General features: G+C 39.3%; 1 protein-coding gene across 1 annotated transcript; it reads left to right on the forward strand.

Annotated features, from left to right (window-relative positions):
- Window positions 1-3,963: 3,963 nt before the first annotated feature.
- LOC142373360 (uncharacterized) lies at window positions 3,964-16,273 on the forward strand (the record flags this gene model as incomplete). Its single annotated transcript, XM_075456565.1, has 6 exons — window positions 3,964-4,106; window positions 4,224-4,397; window positions 4,557-4,730; window positions 5,313-5,347; window positions 14,624-14,880; window positions 16,151-16,273. Coding segments are annotated over 6 exons (906 nt in total), but the record flags the coding sequence as incomplete, so codon positions are not given.

Raw genomic sequence — 16,273 nt, forward strand, 5'->3', positions numbered from 1 at the left:
CAATAGCGTAAGCCGTGACAGGAATGGGGGGGAATCGTAAATGGTTTATCTTTTTTTACCGGTTTCCTGCTTGGAGGCGCACCCACGGAGACCAAGTGTCCGAGATAACAAAGCGTCGTCAACTAGCATGGATCGCTGCTGTAAGACGACCAAGCATAACTTTCCACTCAATCTCGGTGTCGATGAGAGTGTGTTCTCTGCATTTTCATTCTGGTAAGTTACAGACTTTTGTGTGCTGAGGTAAAGATCCCCGCCTTCGCAAGAGGACACTGTCAGTTGGAAGCAAGGGATGTCTCAATGGGTTAAAAGCGGAGGACAAATTTCGTGTGTATGCATGTATACATGACAATAAATCTGATCTTAATCTTAATTTAATGTGGAAAATTGCCCATCTCCAAATTCACATGGAAAGGGCGATTGGAACTGTCAGAAACAATACACCTTTTTGTCAGCAAAAGTACCTATCAACATAGTTTTGCCATGCGAAGGTGAAGACAAAACATTCTTTGACAAGATTGTGTCTGTATGTTGTACTCTGACCACCATGAGCAGGAGTGTTGTGCAAAGTTGAAGTCGTCTGAAATAAATATGCTTTGAGATACAGCCAAGTGTGTGTTTCATTATTTATTTACAAGTAGAGTAACATGACAAAAGTGTAAAGTGTCATTATAATTGAAACTGTTGCTAAGTATAAGCACTGACACCACATACTATATACGCAATTATGTCCAAAAGGGTGAACTTAGGCAGTAAATCTTCGTCGACACTCCATTCCTTGCTCGGTATTTCATAAGGGTCCAGTCCGTTTATAACGCCAATCTTCTGGAGGTACCGATCTCTGGCTTCCTTCTGTAATGTATCCCGGTATATCCCACATCCTTTCTTCGATTTTAACATGCTTTTCTCTCACTTTTCTATCACTGTTTGGTCCTTGATCTCTGTCTTGCCTCAGGGTTTGTTTACGAGATTGTGCCTCCAATATGGCGACCATATCCCAGAATGCAACGCGTGTGCCCGAGCAGCGAGAAACGCGAGAAAAACGGCCGCCATCTTGGAGTGGTGAACGTCAAGCTCACGATAACGTTTGTCATTGAATTTGCAACTAGAGACTTGTCAAGATGCCTGGCTGGTGTTCAGCATACAACTGCTCAAACGAGCGAACCAAGGAAAACAGAAGTCGTGGGATTACTTTTCACAAGTAAGATTTAACATTACCGTACTATTGAATCTATTTGTTTTACCAGAGTGTTGTAGTATAAATAGATGCTCCTGAGGCCGTGGCTAGCTAGATTAGCTCACAAAATGAATATGAATGGCTTGATTATATGATAAAGAAATTAATGAAAATGAAAACATGACATAGGCTACTTGAACAACAAAGTAATAGCGGAGGGCAACGGCAGAGTAATATTGGCGTATTAACACTATGCGACCACATCGTAAATGAATGACCGATCAGCTAACAGCTGACAGATGACAGCTGAGAGCTGACAGCTCGGCATCAACCATAGCATCCTATTATATAAATGGCTTGAAATTAAGGAAATGAAAACATGACATACTTTAACAACAAAGTTTAAAATAAAGATAAACAATAAAAAACTGTACAGCATTTTATGAACTTCATTTTAGGCGAACGTATGCTAAGGTTACTGAGTCGTATCACTGTTGATATGGGTGGTGGAGACGTAGCACATTACAAATGAAAACCAGAACATGAATGTGAACATGATGAACAACAAGGAATGACCAAAGTTACATCTGACACTTTTTAAGGTTTCCACAGGATACAGAGTTGAGAAAAAAGTGGGAAGTGGCGCTGAGGAGAGATGGGTTCGCAGCAACGGATCATTCCATAATATGCAGCCAAGATTTCATGCAAAGCAGTTCTCTTTCAGGGCTTTTAGTCCTCTCTGTCTCTCCCTCTCTCTCAATTCAATTCAATTGAATGAGCTTTATTGGCATGAAAAAGTAAATGTATTGCCAAAGCATAAAATATAATGAACATGTAATGATTAATTTATATTATACACATTGTTTTTGCTGCAATAAAGTGCAGTGTGTCTGAGGGACTTGTTTTGAGGTGCATCCAAAATTGTAGTGCTCTTTTTTGTATATTAATGGCCAGTGGATATCTTCCCTACATATATATATATATGTACATACACATATATATATATAATTGTGGGGAAAAAAAGAAGTGTGAAAAAAAACAATATTGAAATGTAATGTTGAAGGTCCGTGTATGATTCACTTAAGAACTAAAAATAAAAATAAAATGAAAAAATGACTCGTTATCTCATTGTTTGTTTTTCAAAGGTGAACCATGAACTATTATGTAGGCCTATATTGTGTTACGTTATGCCAAGTATGAACAATAAATCCCGCCAAACCATGTTTTTTTTTATCAGTGCTTCACGGATGACATTTAAAACGCATAAACACGAGTGTTATTCAGCGATATATTATTAATTAAATGCGCTGACTGTTCATTGCTCCTATCAACCCGGTTATACTGAATGGAGCGAATCACCACTCCAATATGGCGGCCCTGCGTTACGTTCGTTGCTCAGTCTAGTGTTCTATGTTCAAAACGCTGCTATATCGCTGTTCATCTTGGATCACTTCCGGGTCAACCTTGGAGCTTGGAGGTTTGGAACCTCCCTTTCCGTAATATTGTCGACTTTGTAAAAGTGTTTTCTGAAATGTTAATTTGTTTTGGGAAATGTTATTTTGTTTTCCAAAATGTAAAAGTGTTTCAGAGTTTGTAATTTTGTTTTCTGAAATGTTAATTTGTTTTGGGAAATGTTATTTTGTTTTCCAAAATGTAAAAGTGTTTCAGAGTTTGTAATTTTGTTTTCTGAAATGTTAATTTGTTTTCTGAAATGTTAATTTGTTTTGGGAAATGTTATTTTGTTTTCCAAAATGTAAAAGTGTTTCAGAGTTTGTAATTTTGTTTTGCCCTTCTCGGCCACCGTAGAAAAGAGCTGTCAAACAGTGTTGTTTTTGACAACCATCTTAGATTTAGTCTTAGTCTTAGTCTTTTGGACTAAAATGCTTATTAGTTTTAGTCACATTTTAGTCACTTCTATATGTGATAGTTTTAGTCCAGTTTTAGTCGACGAAAACTCAAAAGGGTTTTAGTCTAGTTTTAGTAAAAAAAAAAAAAAGGAAAAAATAAGTATAGTCTACCGTGTTAAGAAAATAGTATGGTCTTAACTATCAAACAAGCAGAACAAAAATACATAGCTTATTAACTGACCCTGTACTAAAGCTTTCTGATTTTTCATTCTGTATACAGACTGTGTACTGTGCGTGTGTCCCAACTTTACTGTAAGCGCACTAAACGCACAGGTCCTGGTTAGGGCTGGACAACGTCACTTGTGGCTTTTAGGCTAAAGCTAGCAGACTCTACGTATAACAGTAACTCGACCTGTTTAACATATCAAGTTACGTGCTGTACACACAAAGAGATAACCACACCGTCACTGAATGTAAACATGGCGAAACATGCTGCTAAAGTAACACACACATAATGAATTGACGTTAGCGTAACAAAAGCTAACTTTAGCCTGAAGTTAGCAGCCCATTTGCGCCAGGAGTATGTGGAAAACGTACTAATGTATTAGCTTACTATGAAATTTATCGATTATGTTAACAGCATTTGTAACTTACATTCGAAAAAATATCCCTATGGCGAGCCTTAAGGTGCCGCAGCAGATACTTTTTAGGTTTTAATTGACACACACAATAAGCAGAAATGTCATGCATTTTAAACATCTGACAGATCACCCACTAACATTTTCGTCCATTCTCGTGAAAACTCACACACGTCTCGTCATGTTTTCGTCATCAGAGAGCTATGTTTATCTCGTCACCGTCTCGTTATCATCATGAAAAAAAGTGGCGTCAACGAAATGATTTCGTCATCGTCATCGTTGACGAAAACAACACTGCTGTCAAATTCTGGCATCAGTTCTGGCCTCTCAGACCTCCCCCTCCAGACTGAAAGAGCTGAACCTGATTAACAACAACCTGCAGGATTCTGGAGTCATGCTTCTTTCTGCTGGACTTGAGAGTCCACACTGTAACCTGAACACACTTGGGTGACTTACCTTTAAAATGAAAAAAATCATTTTGTTAAGAATCTAATAAAGTATAAGCGACTTATAGTACATGACTATTGTACAGGCTCTCAATCAATTTCACTTGCTTTTCTCCAGGTTGAGTAACTGTAAGCTGTCACAGAGAAGCTGTAAACCTCTGGCCTCAGTGCTCAGCTCCAAGACATCTCGTCTGAAAGAATTGGACTTAAGTGACAATGACCTGTGGGACTCAGGAGTGAAGCAACTCTCTGTTGGACTTGAAAGTCCACAATGTTTTCTGGAAACTCTCAGGTCAGAATGGATGCCACTTCAAGTTCAGCTTTAGGTTCCTACGCTGTGTGTGAGCTCATGACTGCTTGTACTGTTTTATAATTTCTTTTCTCTGTTCTAGAGACTTAACACAACAGTAATTAACTAACCGTCTAAATGAATGTGCATTGATATCAACAGTCTGTCAGGCTGCCTGGTCACAGAAGATGGCTGTTCTTCTCTGGCTGTGGCTCTGAGCTCCAACCCCTCCCATCTCAAAGAGCTGGACCTGAGCTACAACCATCCAGGAGACACTGGAGTGATGTTACTCTCTACTCTACTGGATGAACCCCAGTACAGGCTGGAAACTCTAAAGTACGGGCCACAGAGTAAAATAAGATATCAAGATCAACACAGGTTCTCTGACTATATCTATGTGCACATTCATGTAAAAGAAGTGGTATTGGCATGTTGATAGGTACATGTCAATACCACCAAAGATAATGAACATTCAAAGATATATTAAAAAGCATTTTAGTGAGGACAGTGTGATGATGATGATGATGATGATGATGATGTTAAAAGAGCAAAAATACAGCAAGAAAATATTTTTATTGAATGATTTTATATTCATCCTTAAACAATGAACATTGCTTCATATGAGCCTCTCTGTGAGATAAACAGAACAATCCTCTTAAGTCTCATATCAGTTCTAATTAGAGAAAGCTAAAGCGTTTAGAGGAGAGAGAAGAAACCCCTTCACTATTCAGGCACTAATATCTTCTCTTTTATCCAAGAAAAAACAACTGGTCAGTAGGCTGTGCACTTACACCACAGATCCCTCTTAGCAGTTCAGGCCTGTACTTTCTAAAGATTTATTGTATTATATGTATTGTTTATCTGCAACTCAGGTCCAAAGTAAATAATACCCTTGCCTGATGTTCTTTATTATTTCAGAGTGGACCATTGTGGAGTGGAGAGGTTAAAATGTGGTCTGTTAAGGCCGGCGCACACCTTTACGATTCGTGTACGATTTTGTCGGCCCGATGACTTCGCATGGGAATCGTAAAGGTGTGCGGTAGCAGCCGACAAACGATTTTGTCGTTTGTCGTTTCATCGGATCAAATCAAACATGTTTGATATTTCCGTACGGATTTTCCTTGTGCCAAATACAATCGTATGTGTGTGCGGTCTCTGTTCCGATGTCATCGCGCAGGATTATTTAAACAGCCAATGGGAATAGCGCACTTAATCACGTTGGACGACTACGACACAAACATGGCTGCCTCCAGTTTGAAAGTCACGTGATTTGTGGCTTCCTATTTCGGTCATGTGATAACATTCGGTCAAAAAACTCATAGGTTCGCAAGTGTGTGCGGTGGACGTGCGAGCGTGTCAAATACGGTCCGAATTGTTATGCCGATCACGCGACAAACGATGCAACGATGACATCGTAAAGGTGTGCGCCGGCCTTTAAAGTGTAAGTATATTTGTTGTTGTTGTTGTTTTTAACTCAACAAAAAAAAATGACACCATGACAAATAGTTAATGCACCATTGTACCACTGTATTTTGTTTTGGTATTATTTTTATTTTTGTGTGTTTTGTTCTCTCCAACAGATGCATGTGAACTCACTCTGGACCCAAACACAGCACACAGACCACTTCATGTGTCTGAGGACAACAAAAAAGCGACAGGCACAGATAAGAGACATCCATATCAGTATAACCAAGAGAGATTTCATTCTGTCAAACAGGTACTCTGTAGAAATGGACTCACTGGTCGTTGCTACTGGGAAATTGAGTTTGATGGGCAGATAGAAATTGCAGTAACATATAGGAATCAGACAATTCCTGGAGTTTCCATTATAATGAGCAGTTTGCTTGTCATAACAACATAAAAACACATTTTGGTTTGACTTCCCAAAGCCCAGGTAGAGTAGCAGTGTATCTGGACTGGCCTGCTGGCATACTGTCCTTCTACAGTGTCTGCGATGGCAGACTGACTCATCTCTGCACCAGTTACTCCAGATTCACTGAACCACTCTACTCTGGCTTTAGGCTTTGGTGTAGGAGTGTAACGATATCAGTGCCTGAGTCCACAGTGGCCCTGTGTCCAGCTGATGGGGACGAAAATTCTGACTGAACTTTTGTGGGGCTTTAAGGAGAGCTACCATAGCAGAGATGCATGCCAACACTTTTCATCAGTAATAGGCGCTCCCATGTTGCTCTGGCTTCCCTGCATGCATTCAAATATCAAAAGTCGCTTGATATTTGAATACTTGAAATTAGCATGTCAGGCTAATAGGTGATGAGAACATCTACATAAGTGATACATCAAAATAGCATGCCTGGCGAGCTGATTCTCCTTTGTTGGAAACTTTAGACGCAAAACAGTAGTTCATGCAATGTCAAAACCGAAACACAAATGTGATTTGTTTGTGTAGACCGACAATGGAGGAGAGTTGTTGCTCAGTGTAAATTTACAGCAACAGTTGGCATGTGTGATGTAGGCTGAGATGCCCTAAACCTCACTTTGTCATGTACATACAGATAAACTGAAAGTAGAGATTTATCTATATATATATGTATACAGTATCTATATTACTTACTTTTCTCATTTTTAAAAATCTTAGTTTTTCTAACGAAAAATGCATTTGCATCAAAATGAGAATGAAAATTGTGAAAGGTTGGTGAAATATCTGTGGTAATGTGGATGTTGGAAAACTGTATATAGATTTTCATTTTTAGTAAACAACATTTTACAGACAGACATGTAGTGTGTGAACTTTGCTTAGTGTGACACAAAGTAATTCAAGGGAACTGTGAGAAACAGGGTGCTCTGGTCTTCCCATACAGGAGAATGTGCAACAACTCAACACGTGAGGAACTAGATGTCCCAGTGAAACATTTGTTGCATCTTGCTCACAAGATTGTTTTACGTATGCTGATTGTAACTAAGCTGTGTAATAAAAACGGCGGCGGCACTGTAGCACCATTCAAAGGATATCTGTTGGAACAGGGAAACACGAGTTAATGACCACAATAATATCACATATACATAAAGAGAGTAAAGTGAGGAAAGGTGTGACAGATGAGGCCCCCCAGCAGTCTAGGCCTATAGCAGCTTAACTATGGGATGTTTCAGGATTACCTGAGCCATCCCTATTCAAGGTAAACACAAGAAACTTGTGCTAACGAAAAAATAAATAATAAAATAAAGGACCAGACTCAGTGAGTAATTCCCTATACTCCCTATATAGATCTGCTCCTCACACCACAACAACCATCTTTTTACAGCCACAAGCTACCTCAGCCTCTCACCAACTGCACACCAGTCACAGCAGGGTGGGGATGCAAACCCTGGTTCGGGTAGGGGGAGAAATAAAAGAGGTAAGATAAGCGGGAATGGGATTGAAACCCTGGTTCGGGTAGGGGGAGAAATAAAAGAGGTAAGATAAGCGGGAATGGGATTCAAACCCTGGTTCGGGTAGGGGGTAATGAAAGTATAGAGGGTGCCAGAGGTGGAGGCAGAACAAGACACACTAGCAGATACACTATCAGATTCAACAGACCTAACTATAAGCTTTATAAAAAAGGAAAGTTTTAAGCCTGGTCTTAAAAGTGGAAAGGGTGTCTGCTTCCCGGACATTTACTGGCAGCTTATTCCACAAGAGAGGGGCCTGATAACTGAAGGCTCTGCCTCCCATTCTACTTTTAGAAACTCTGGGAACCTCAAGTAAACCTGCAGTTTGGGAACGAAGTGCTCTGTTAGGAAAATATCTTACAATGAGATCTTTAAGATATGATGGAGCTCGGTCATTAAGAGCTTTATATGTAAGGAGAAGAATCTTAAATTCTATTCTGAATTTAACAGGGAGCCAATGAAGAGAAGCTAAAACTGGAGAAATATGATCTCTCCTGTTAGTTCTCATCAAAACTCTGGCTGCAGCATTTTGGATCAACTGAAGGCTTTTCAGAGAATATGTGGGACAGCCCAATAATAAAGAATTACAGTAGTCCAATCTTGAAGTAACAAATGCATGAATTAGTTTTTCTGCATTACTCTGAGACAAGATGTTCCTGATTTTAATAATATTACGAAGGTGAAAGAAGGCAGTCCTAGAAACCTGTTTTATATGCGAGTCAAATGATAAGTTCTGGTCAAAAATATCTCCAAGGTTCCTCACTGTAGAACTAGAAGCCAAGGAAATACCATCTAGAGTAACTATATAGCTAGACAATTTCTCCCTGAAACGCTCAGGTCCAAAGATAACGACTTCAGTTTTGTCTGAATTTAGAAGCAGACAGTTCTGAGTCATCCAGGTCTTTATGTCTTTAAGACATGCTTGTAGTCTGACCAACCTATTGGGTTCATCTGGTTTTATAGATAAGTACAGCTGAGTATCATCAGCATAGCAATGGAAATTTATGCCATGCTGTCTAATAATGTTACCTAATGGAAGCATGTATAAAGTGAAAAGAATCGGTCCAAGCACAGAACCCTGGGGAACTCCATGACTTACTCTGGTGTGTGAGGAAGATTCTTCATTTACAAGAACAAACTGAAATCTATCAGATAAATATGACTTAAACCAGCCTAATGCAGTTCCTTTAATCCCAATAACATGTTCAAGTCTGTGTAATAAGATACTGTGATCGACCGTATCAAATGCAGCACTGAGATCCAACAGGACAAGCACAGACACAAGTCCGCTATCAGAGGCTAAGAGGAGATCATTGGTAACTTTCAGCAGTGCAGTTTCTGTGCTATGATGCACTCTGAATCCTGACTGAAACTCTTCAAACAGATTATTTCTGTGTAAGTGATCACAAAGCTGAGCTGCAACTATTTTTTCAAGAACTTTAGACATAAAAGGAAGATTGGATATAGGTCTATAATGAGCCAACACTTCTGAATCAAGAGTAGGTTTTTTAAGTAAAGGTTTAATTACAGCAACCTTAAAAGTCTGAGGTACATATCCTGTCAACAAAGACAGATTGATCAAATCCAATATGGAAGTGTCAATTAATGGGAAAACCTCCTTGAACAGTCTGGTTGGGATTGGGTCTAAAACACAAGTTGATGGTTTAGAAGAGACTATTGCTGTTGTTAGCTCAGTGAGATCAACTGGACAGAAGCCGTCTAAATACAAATCAGGTTCTAAAGATACTTCTAAAGCTGCTGTACTTGATGATACATCACTGATAATAGTGGGAAGGACTCCATCAATCTTCTCTCTGATAGAAACAATTTTATTAATAAAGAAGCTCATGAAATCATCACTGCTCAGAGTTAAAGGAATAACTGGCTCAGCAGAGCTCGGACTCTTAGTCAGACTGGCTACAGTGCTGAAAAGAAACCTGGGATTATTCTTATTCTCTTCTATCAATGATGAATAATAAGCAGTTCTAGCTTTACGAAGGGCTTTCTTATACATTGTTAAACTATCTTTCCAGACTAACTGAGACTCTTCTAAATTAGAGGAACGCCACTGTCTCTCCAGCTTTCTTGCAGTCTGCTTTAAAGCACGCAGCTGTGAATTATACCAAGGAGCCAACCTCTTCTGACTGATCACCTTCCTTTTCAGAGGGGCAACATTGTCCAGTGCTGTACGCATTGAAACTATAGTGCTGTCAACAAGAGAGTCAAGTGCTGCTGGAGTAAAGTTTAGGTAGTCGTCCTCTGTCATATCTGCACATGGCAGTGAAGAAAAGGATGATGGAATTAATTCTTTAAATCTGGTTACAGCATCCTCTGATAAACACCTTCTATACGTAAATTTCTTCTCAGAAACTGTATAGTCAAGTAATGTAAACTCAAAGGTTATCAGAAAATGGTCAGATAAGACAGGGTTCTGAGGGAACACTGTTAACTGTTCACTCTCAATGCCATAAGTCAGCACAAGATCAAGGGTGTGATTAAGGCAGTGAGTCGGTCTGTGAACACTCTGAGAAAATCCAATAGAGTCCAATATAGAATTAAAGTTCATATTCAGGCTGTCATTTTCAACATCTACATGAATATTAAAGTCACCCACTACAATGACTTTATCTGTACTCAGCACTAACTGGGATAAAAACTCTGAGAATTCAGACAGAAACTCAGAATAAGGGCCAGGTGGACGATACACAACAACAAACACTCAGTCCTCACACAGCCGTTACCATTCCTGCTAGTTCCAGGGACTTTCCACGCTCTGGGTAAAAGTCTGCAACAGTTCCCTCTTCAATAAGCAAACAGTCCTATGGCTCGTTTGTGATTTATTGTCCTCAGCGTACAACATGTAGAACAGTGTGCATGGAAAATAAAAGTAGGCTAGACTTCGGTGACTACTGTAACGATAACTGCTGCCTCTGTCTGTTTCCATATACTCGCGCTTCCACACAAACCTGTCGCCTAGGTTACCACACAGACATAACACGTAGCTGACATAGCGATAGCTAACATAAAGAAAACCCCTAGCCTGCAACACAGCGTGGTCATGGCGAGCGGAGGAACAGAAGAGCTTCACTTCCCATGTCATTTAAATCCCCTGTTTGGGAGCATTTTGGCTTCCCTGTCAAATTTAATGAAGAAGGAAAGAGGTTGGTGGATAAAACCGTGACGGTGTGTAGGCACTGTGGCACAAGAAAGCCACACAACAGTGGAAACACATCGAGCATGGCCACGCATTTGCAGCGACATCAACCCGGTGTTTCACTGACAGGAGTGAAACCGAAAGCGGCTCATCACCGCGGCATTTAAGCAGCCCCTTCCTTCACAATCCGACCGGGCTAAAGGCAGTAGCATGGTTGCCGCGTCTGTCACGGCGGTGTCGCACCGTGACATCAAAATGACGTATCAGGCCTGGCGCTTCCCTTGAAAAGACGGCGCAGCGCGTTGTCGTGCACCAGTCGATTTTTGTTACTTGGCGGCGCCGAGCACAACGAACCGGATGGACTGTTGTGAGACCAGGCTCAGTGAGGAGGTGCGTTTGTACAGACAGCTGTACGAAACTGCAGTGAAACAGCACAGGGAGCACGTAAACTCCCAAAACTGGTGCACAGAGATTGGCAGAACTTTGGGGAAAGAGGGAGAGTTCTGTAAGAATGTGTGGAAGAAGCTACGGGACAGATACGTGAAGGCAAAGAAGAGGGCAGAGACTCTGTTGATGCCGGGGGCTTCAAACCTTCACCTCTTTTAACTGAATTAAAAAATTAAAATGATTCGAAAACTGCAGCAGTATCATTAATTACAGTATTCTTGCTCTTGACAGCGGCATTGTTTTCTTCTCCACTTTCGTGGTTGTAGAGTAGAGGTAACCTTCACGTAGCAGCGCCACCTCTGTGACGGAGAAAATTGCAACTACTGGCGCGCAACGACTTGCGCCACTATATAGGGTCCTATGGCGGGCACGAACTCGTGACGTCATCAACACCGCTCGTGCGAGCGGACGCGGCAACCATGCTAGAGCCTTTAAGGCTCTAGCACGATCACAAACGCTATCGGTGTGTTTTTATGTTGCACTTTAAGTTGTTTTTCTTTGATTATGTTGAAAAGAAGATGTTAATTGTGCACTTTAAGTTGATTTTATATATTTCAATTTAATAATTTAAAAGTGTTAATAAACAAAAAGACAAAACATGTTTATTTGTCTTGTCTATTTTTTTTTTTTTTTTTTTTGCTGATCCGAAAAATGATCCGATCCGTGACTCTGATCCGAAGAACGATCCGAACCGTGAGATTTTTGATCCGTTGCACACCTACAAATGATTATTCTTACCATTGTTATGTTGAGTTACCCTCTTTTTGTCTTCATTGCTGAGAGAAACTATCAGAAAATGTCACTAATGTGTGAAAATTCATGAAGGAATGCCTGTCAGGATCCATGTATTTATGTTTGGTGTTTTCATGTGTTTTGGGTTTTTCTGTGATCTGGCATTCCTTTGGTCTTCAGTTGCCACCAAACTAGATAACTTCCTGTTTTACTTTGCAGAGTTTCCTGTGTTTAGTATGTTGATTTTTACTTCCTTTCCTGTGTTGCACATAGTTTTTATCACTGATTAGAACTCGTCTTAGATCCCCTCATTACTCCTTCTGTATAATCTACCACTTGGTTTCAGTTATTGTCTGTTGGGAAATCATTTAATTTCCTTGCAGTTGCCACTTGTGTTCTCCGTGCTGTCGATGTTTTTTTTGGATTAAATATATTTTTGGATCATCTGCCAGCTTCGGTCATCTCTCACTTAGTCTGCATTTGGGTCCACTTTCTTTGCTTTCCCATGACAATGCCATCTAATTATAACAGGGCTCAATCTACAAAGGGTCCCCACAAAACACCCAATAAACTTTATGCAGGCATGTTATTTTTGTTTTTGCAAGATAAATATATGCATTGCAATAAAACCGTCTACAATGAAGCAAAACTATGCCATCAGTGCTGAAAAAGGGAGAAAACCATAACCTTTTTGGCAAATGTTACAAAAGTAAAAGCCTTTTTTACGATGGCCAGGGACAATGCAAACCCTAATAAAGAACTGCATAGATGCTGCACAAGAATCAGTGTTTTTAATGCTGAGAAACATTATGCTGTCTGCAGTGCCAACTGTGGTTGTGAGAGTGGAGTAGCTGCTGCATGCGCAAAATTCTTACAGGCTCTTTGCAGCAACGCTTTATTAAGATTCGACCACATTTGAGTTTATTTCAAGCTCTAACTAACTTGTAGTTACAACTTAATTCAGGGCCTTAACTCTGTAATGACTTAATACCTCCAATATGGCTGGGAGGGATCCTTACCAACAACAGAAGTCAGGAAGAAAGACATCTGTAGATGGTATATCAGAGGGGTGAAAGTTCATATTTCTGTCCACAGATATCAGGTTTGGCTCCCATACAATGTTTAAAACTATAGATTTTTTGATAAAGTCATATTTATTTCCTTGATTATCTTTACACACTAAACCATTTCAGATTTTGGTTTCTTCAGGCTTGTAGCCCAGAAGCTTCAGTTAAACAAATATATATTAGCTGAAATATTCCTTTGCAAAGCATTGTTCAGGTGTCATAGTGTGTTTAATGTCAGTACCTTTTGGGTGCTGTATTTAAATATTTGTTTCTTGTTGCAGGATTTTGTTATTACAGTTACAGGTTGCCTCAGGTGCATGACAAGCATCCAAACACACAATAATATAACTTCTGCAAATAATGTGAAATTGTATTGATGTAGTGGACTTAGGATCAAGACCTGAGGACAACTGCTCTTTAAGAAAAAATTGCAGTGCTACATTTCCCCTATCTGAGGACAAAGCTCTTGGATTTAAACCAACCTCGCCTGCTTAGTTAAAGACACCACTGTTTGAAGAGGATGAGGAATATCCAAGTGAATAAAACCTAAACCTTCCCTATTCTTAAACTCTATTGGGTTAAGCTTAGAGTGTGGGACAGAATCTGGATGAGCAGCTTTATTCCAGATTAGCATGCTAAATGACCTGCTTGTAGGCGTGCTAAAGCTAGCTTGCACAGTTCATGCTAAAAAAGCAGCTGCACTTCTTAATTAATTTTAACAATATGAACATCAGCATCGGTTACCATCAACGATTTTGCCCATAGTATGGCAACATTTTGGCACAGCTTGTGGTTCTGAATGCTTATTAAACAAAAAAATAAACTATGATAACTGTTACGCAACTTGATGTAGTATATAGTGTTTGTTGATGCAGTTGATACAAAAGTTAATAACATTAACAATACATGAGCTCTGCTCTTCTACATTAGGGAAAAATTGTGAGAACAGTTTAGCTGGTGGCATTAATGATTGTCAAGATAAAAGTGTTTGGGTTTTTTTTCCATAAAAATGATGGAAAGACTAGGGTTGGTTTTAATATGTTTTAATTGGATGATAAATTAATTTGTTGTCTAATGATTTCAGCTTGTATATCCACTGTAACAATGCAAACAGGAGGTGACTCCCAGCATGGTGCAAATTTACTAAAATATGGTTGTAACCCTTTTGTCTTCTAGTGCCTTTGATGGTACTCATCACTTCTGTAAGCAGTGGAATCCTATTGCTACTGGTGGCCGTCTTCTTGGTGGTTTATCTGGTCCTCAGGAGAAGACGACAATTTAAACTGCCTGAGACCGTGGTCCAAACTCAAAGTCTGTGCTCACCAGTACACACATTTACAGATAAATGTTTCAGGCTTTTTATAATATGGAAGGAATTGTGTACGTTTTAACTTTGAGGTTCAGATATTTATGGCAAATATTTTGGTCAATTGTTGTTTCAGTGGCTGTCACAAACTCTTATGAAGGGGATGAGGAGGACGAGGAAGAGAGGGACTATGTGAACATTGAACAAATGGACAACACAAGACAGATGAACCCAGCAGGAGGAGTGGAGGAGGATTCTTATTCTAATGATTATGAGAATGGGGAGTGTGATGATGATGGTTATAGTAAGGCCATGAAGGTCTCTGTTTGTGTAGATGACAACACTGAGGAAAATGAAGATGAAGAGGACACCAGTGAAGATGAAAATGATTATGTAAACTTAGCAGAGTCAGTTGCTGAAGACAGTTTGGACATTTATGGAGAAGAGCAGGATTTTTATTCAAATATTTAGTTTTTAATTAATCTTAATCTAGACAGAAATTTGGAGACAGAATTCAGACCCATATACCTTTATTCAGTCATACTATATTTATTTGTGCTCAAATATTCTTTAAAACATGAAAGTAGGTGATATCTTTCAGAAACCATAACCACAGCTCCAATTCCTCTTCTCCTTAAAGGGATAGTTCGCCTCTTTTGACATGACGCTGTATGATTTGATTTGATTTGATTTATTTATTTAAACTCGAAAAATCATTGAGGGCCTGACCCTCATTTACAATGATGTCGAGTAAAAAAACAAACATATAAAATATAACAATATAAAAATATAAAATAAACATATATAAGACATATATAAAGCAACATATACACAACATATATCATGTAAAAAGTATTAAATAAACAAACTATGAATTAAAACAAGTACATGAATGTGATAAAAAACCTCTGAGCATTTCTTTAAAATGGTCTTGAGACATAAAAGTATCAAGACCCACCCTTTGTTGCATAGTGTTCCATGCTGAAGGTCCACAGATACTAAAAGCAGTTTTGCCCAGCTCAGTGCGGGCATACGGTACCTCCAGCAAATTGCTGTTACGGGTTTGGTATGGATTTGCATACCTAACTAAAAGAGAGGATATATAGAGTGGAAGCTTGTCAGTAAGGGCCTTATAAATAAACATAAATAAATGCATGTCCCTTCTTTGAGAAAGTGGAGCCCACCCAACTTTGTCATACAACAAACAATGATGAGTAATGTAGGGATCTCCAGTAATGAACCGAAGAGCTGAATGATAAACAGTATCGAGTGCCTTAAGATTAGAGAGTGGTGCATGCCTATAGATCACATCCCCATAATCAATGCAAGACAAAATTGTAGCTTCGATTATCTTTTTTCTACAGAAAACTGGAAAGCAAGATTTGTTTCTGTGTAGATAACATAGCTTTTGTCTAAGCTTAGTCACAAGACAGTCAATGTGCTTCTTAAATGTGAATTTGTCATCCAGCCAGATCCCTAGGTACTTATAATGTGAAACTCTTTCAATAACAGACCCATGTAGAGTGGAGATATTCAGATCATTTCTGTTACAATCCTTAGATCGAGTAAAAACCATGCACTTAGTCTTACTTGCATTGAGCAGAAGCTTAAGACCAATTAAGGCATTTTGCAGGATATTAAAAGACTGCTGTAATTGTTCCAGGGCCAGGTGAACAGAATCTGCAACACAATACAGAATTGTATCATCTGCATAAAGATGCACAGAGCATTTGGAGAGAAGAGGGACTATGCTATTTATGTAGATGGTGAAGAGTACCGGGCCTAA

This window comes from Odontesthes bonariensis, chromosome 22 (assembly GCF_027942865.1).
Source record: "Odontesthes bonariensis isolate fOdoBon6 chromosome 22, fOdoBon6.hap1, whole genome shotgun sequence".
NCBI lineage: Eukaryota > Metazoa > Chordata > Actinopteri > Atheriniformes > Atherinopsidae > Odontesthes > Odontesthes bonariensis.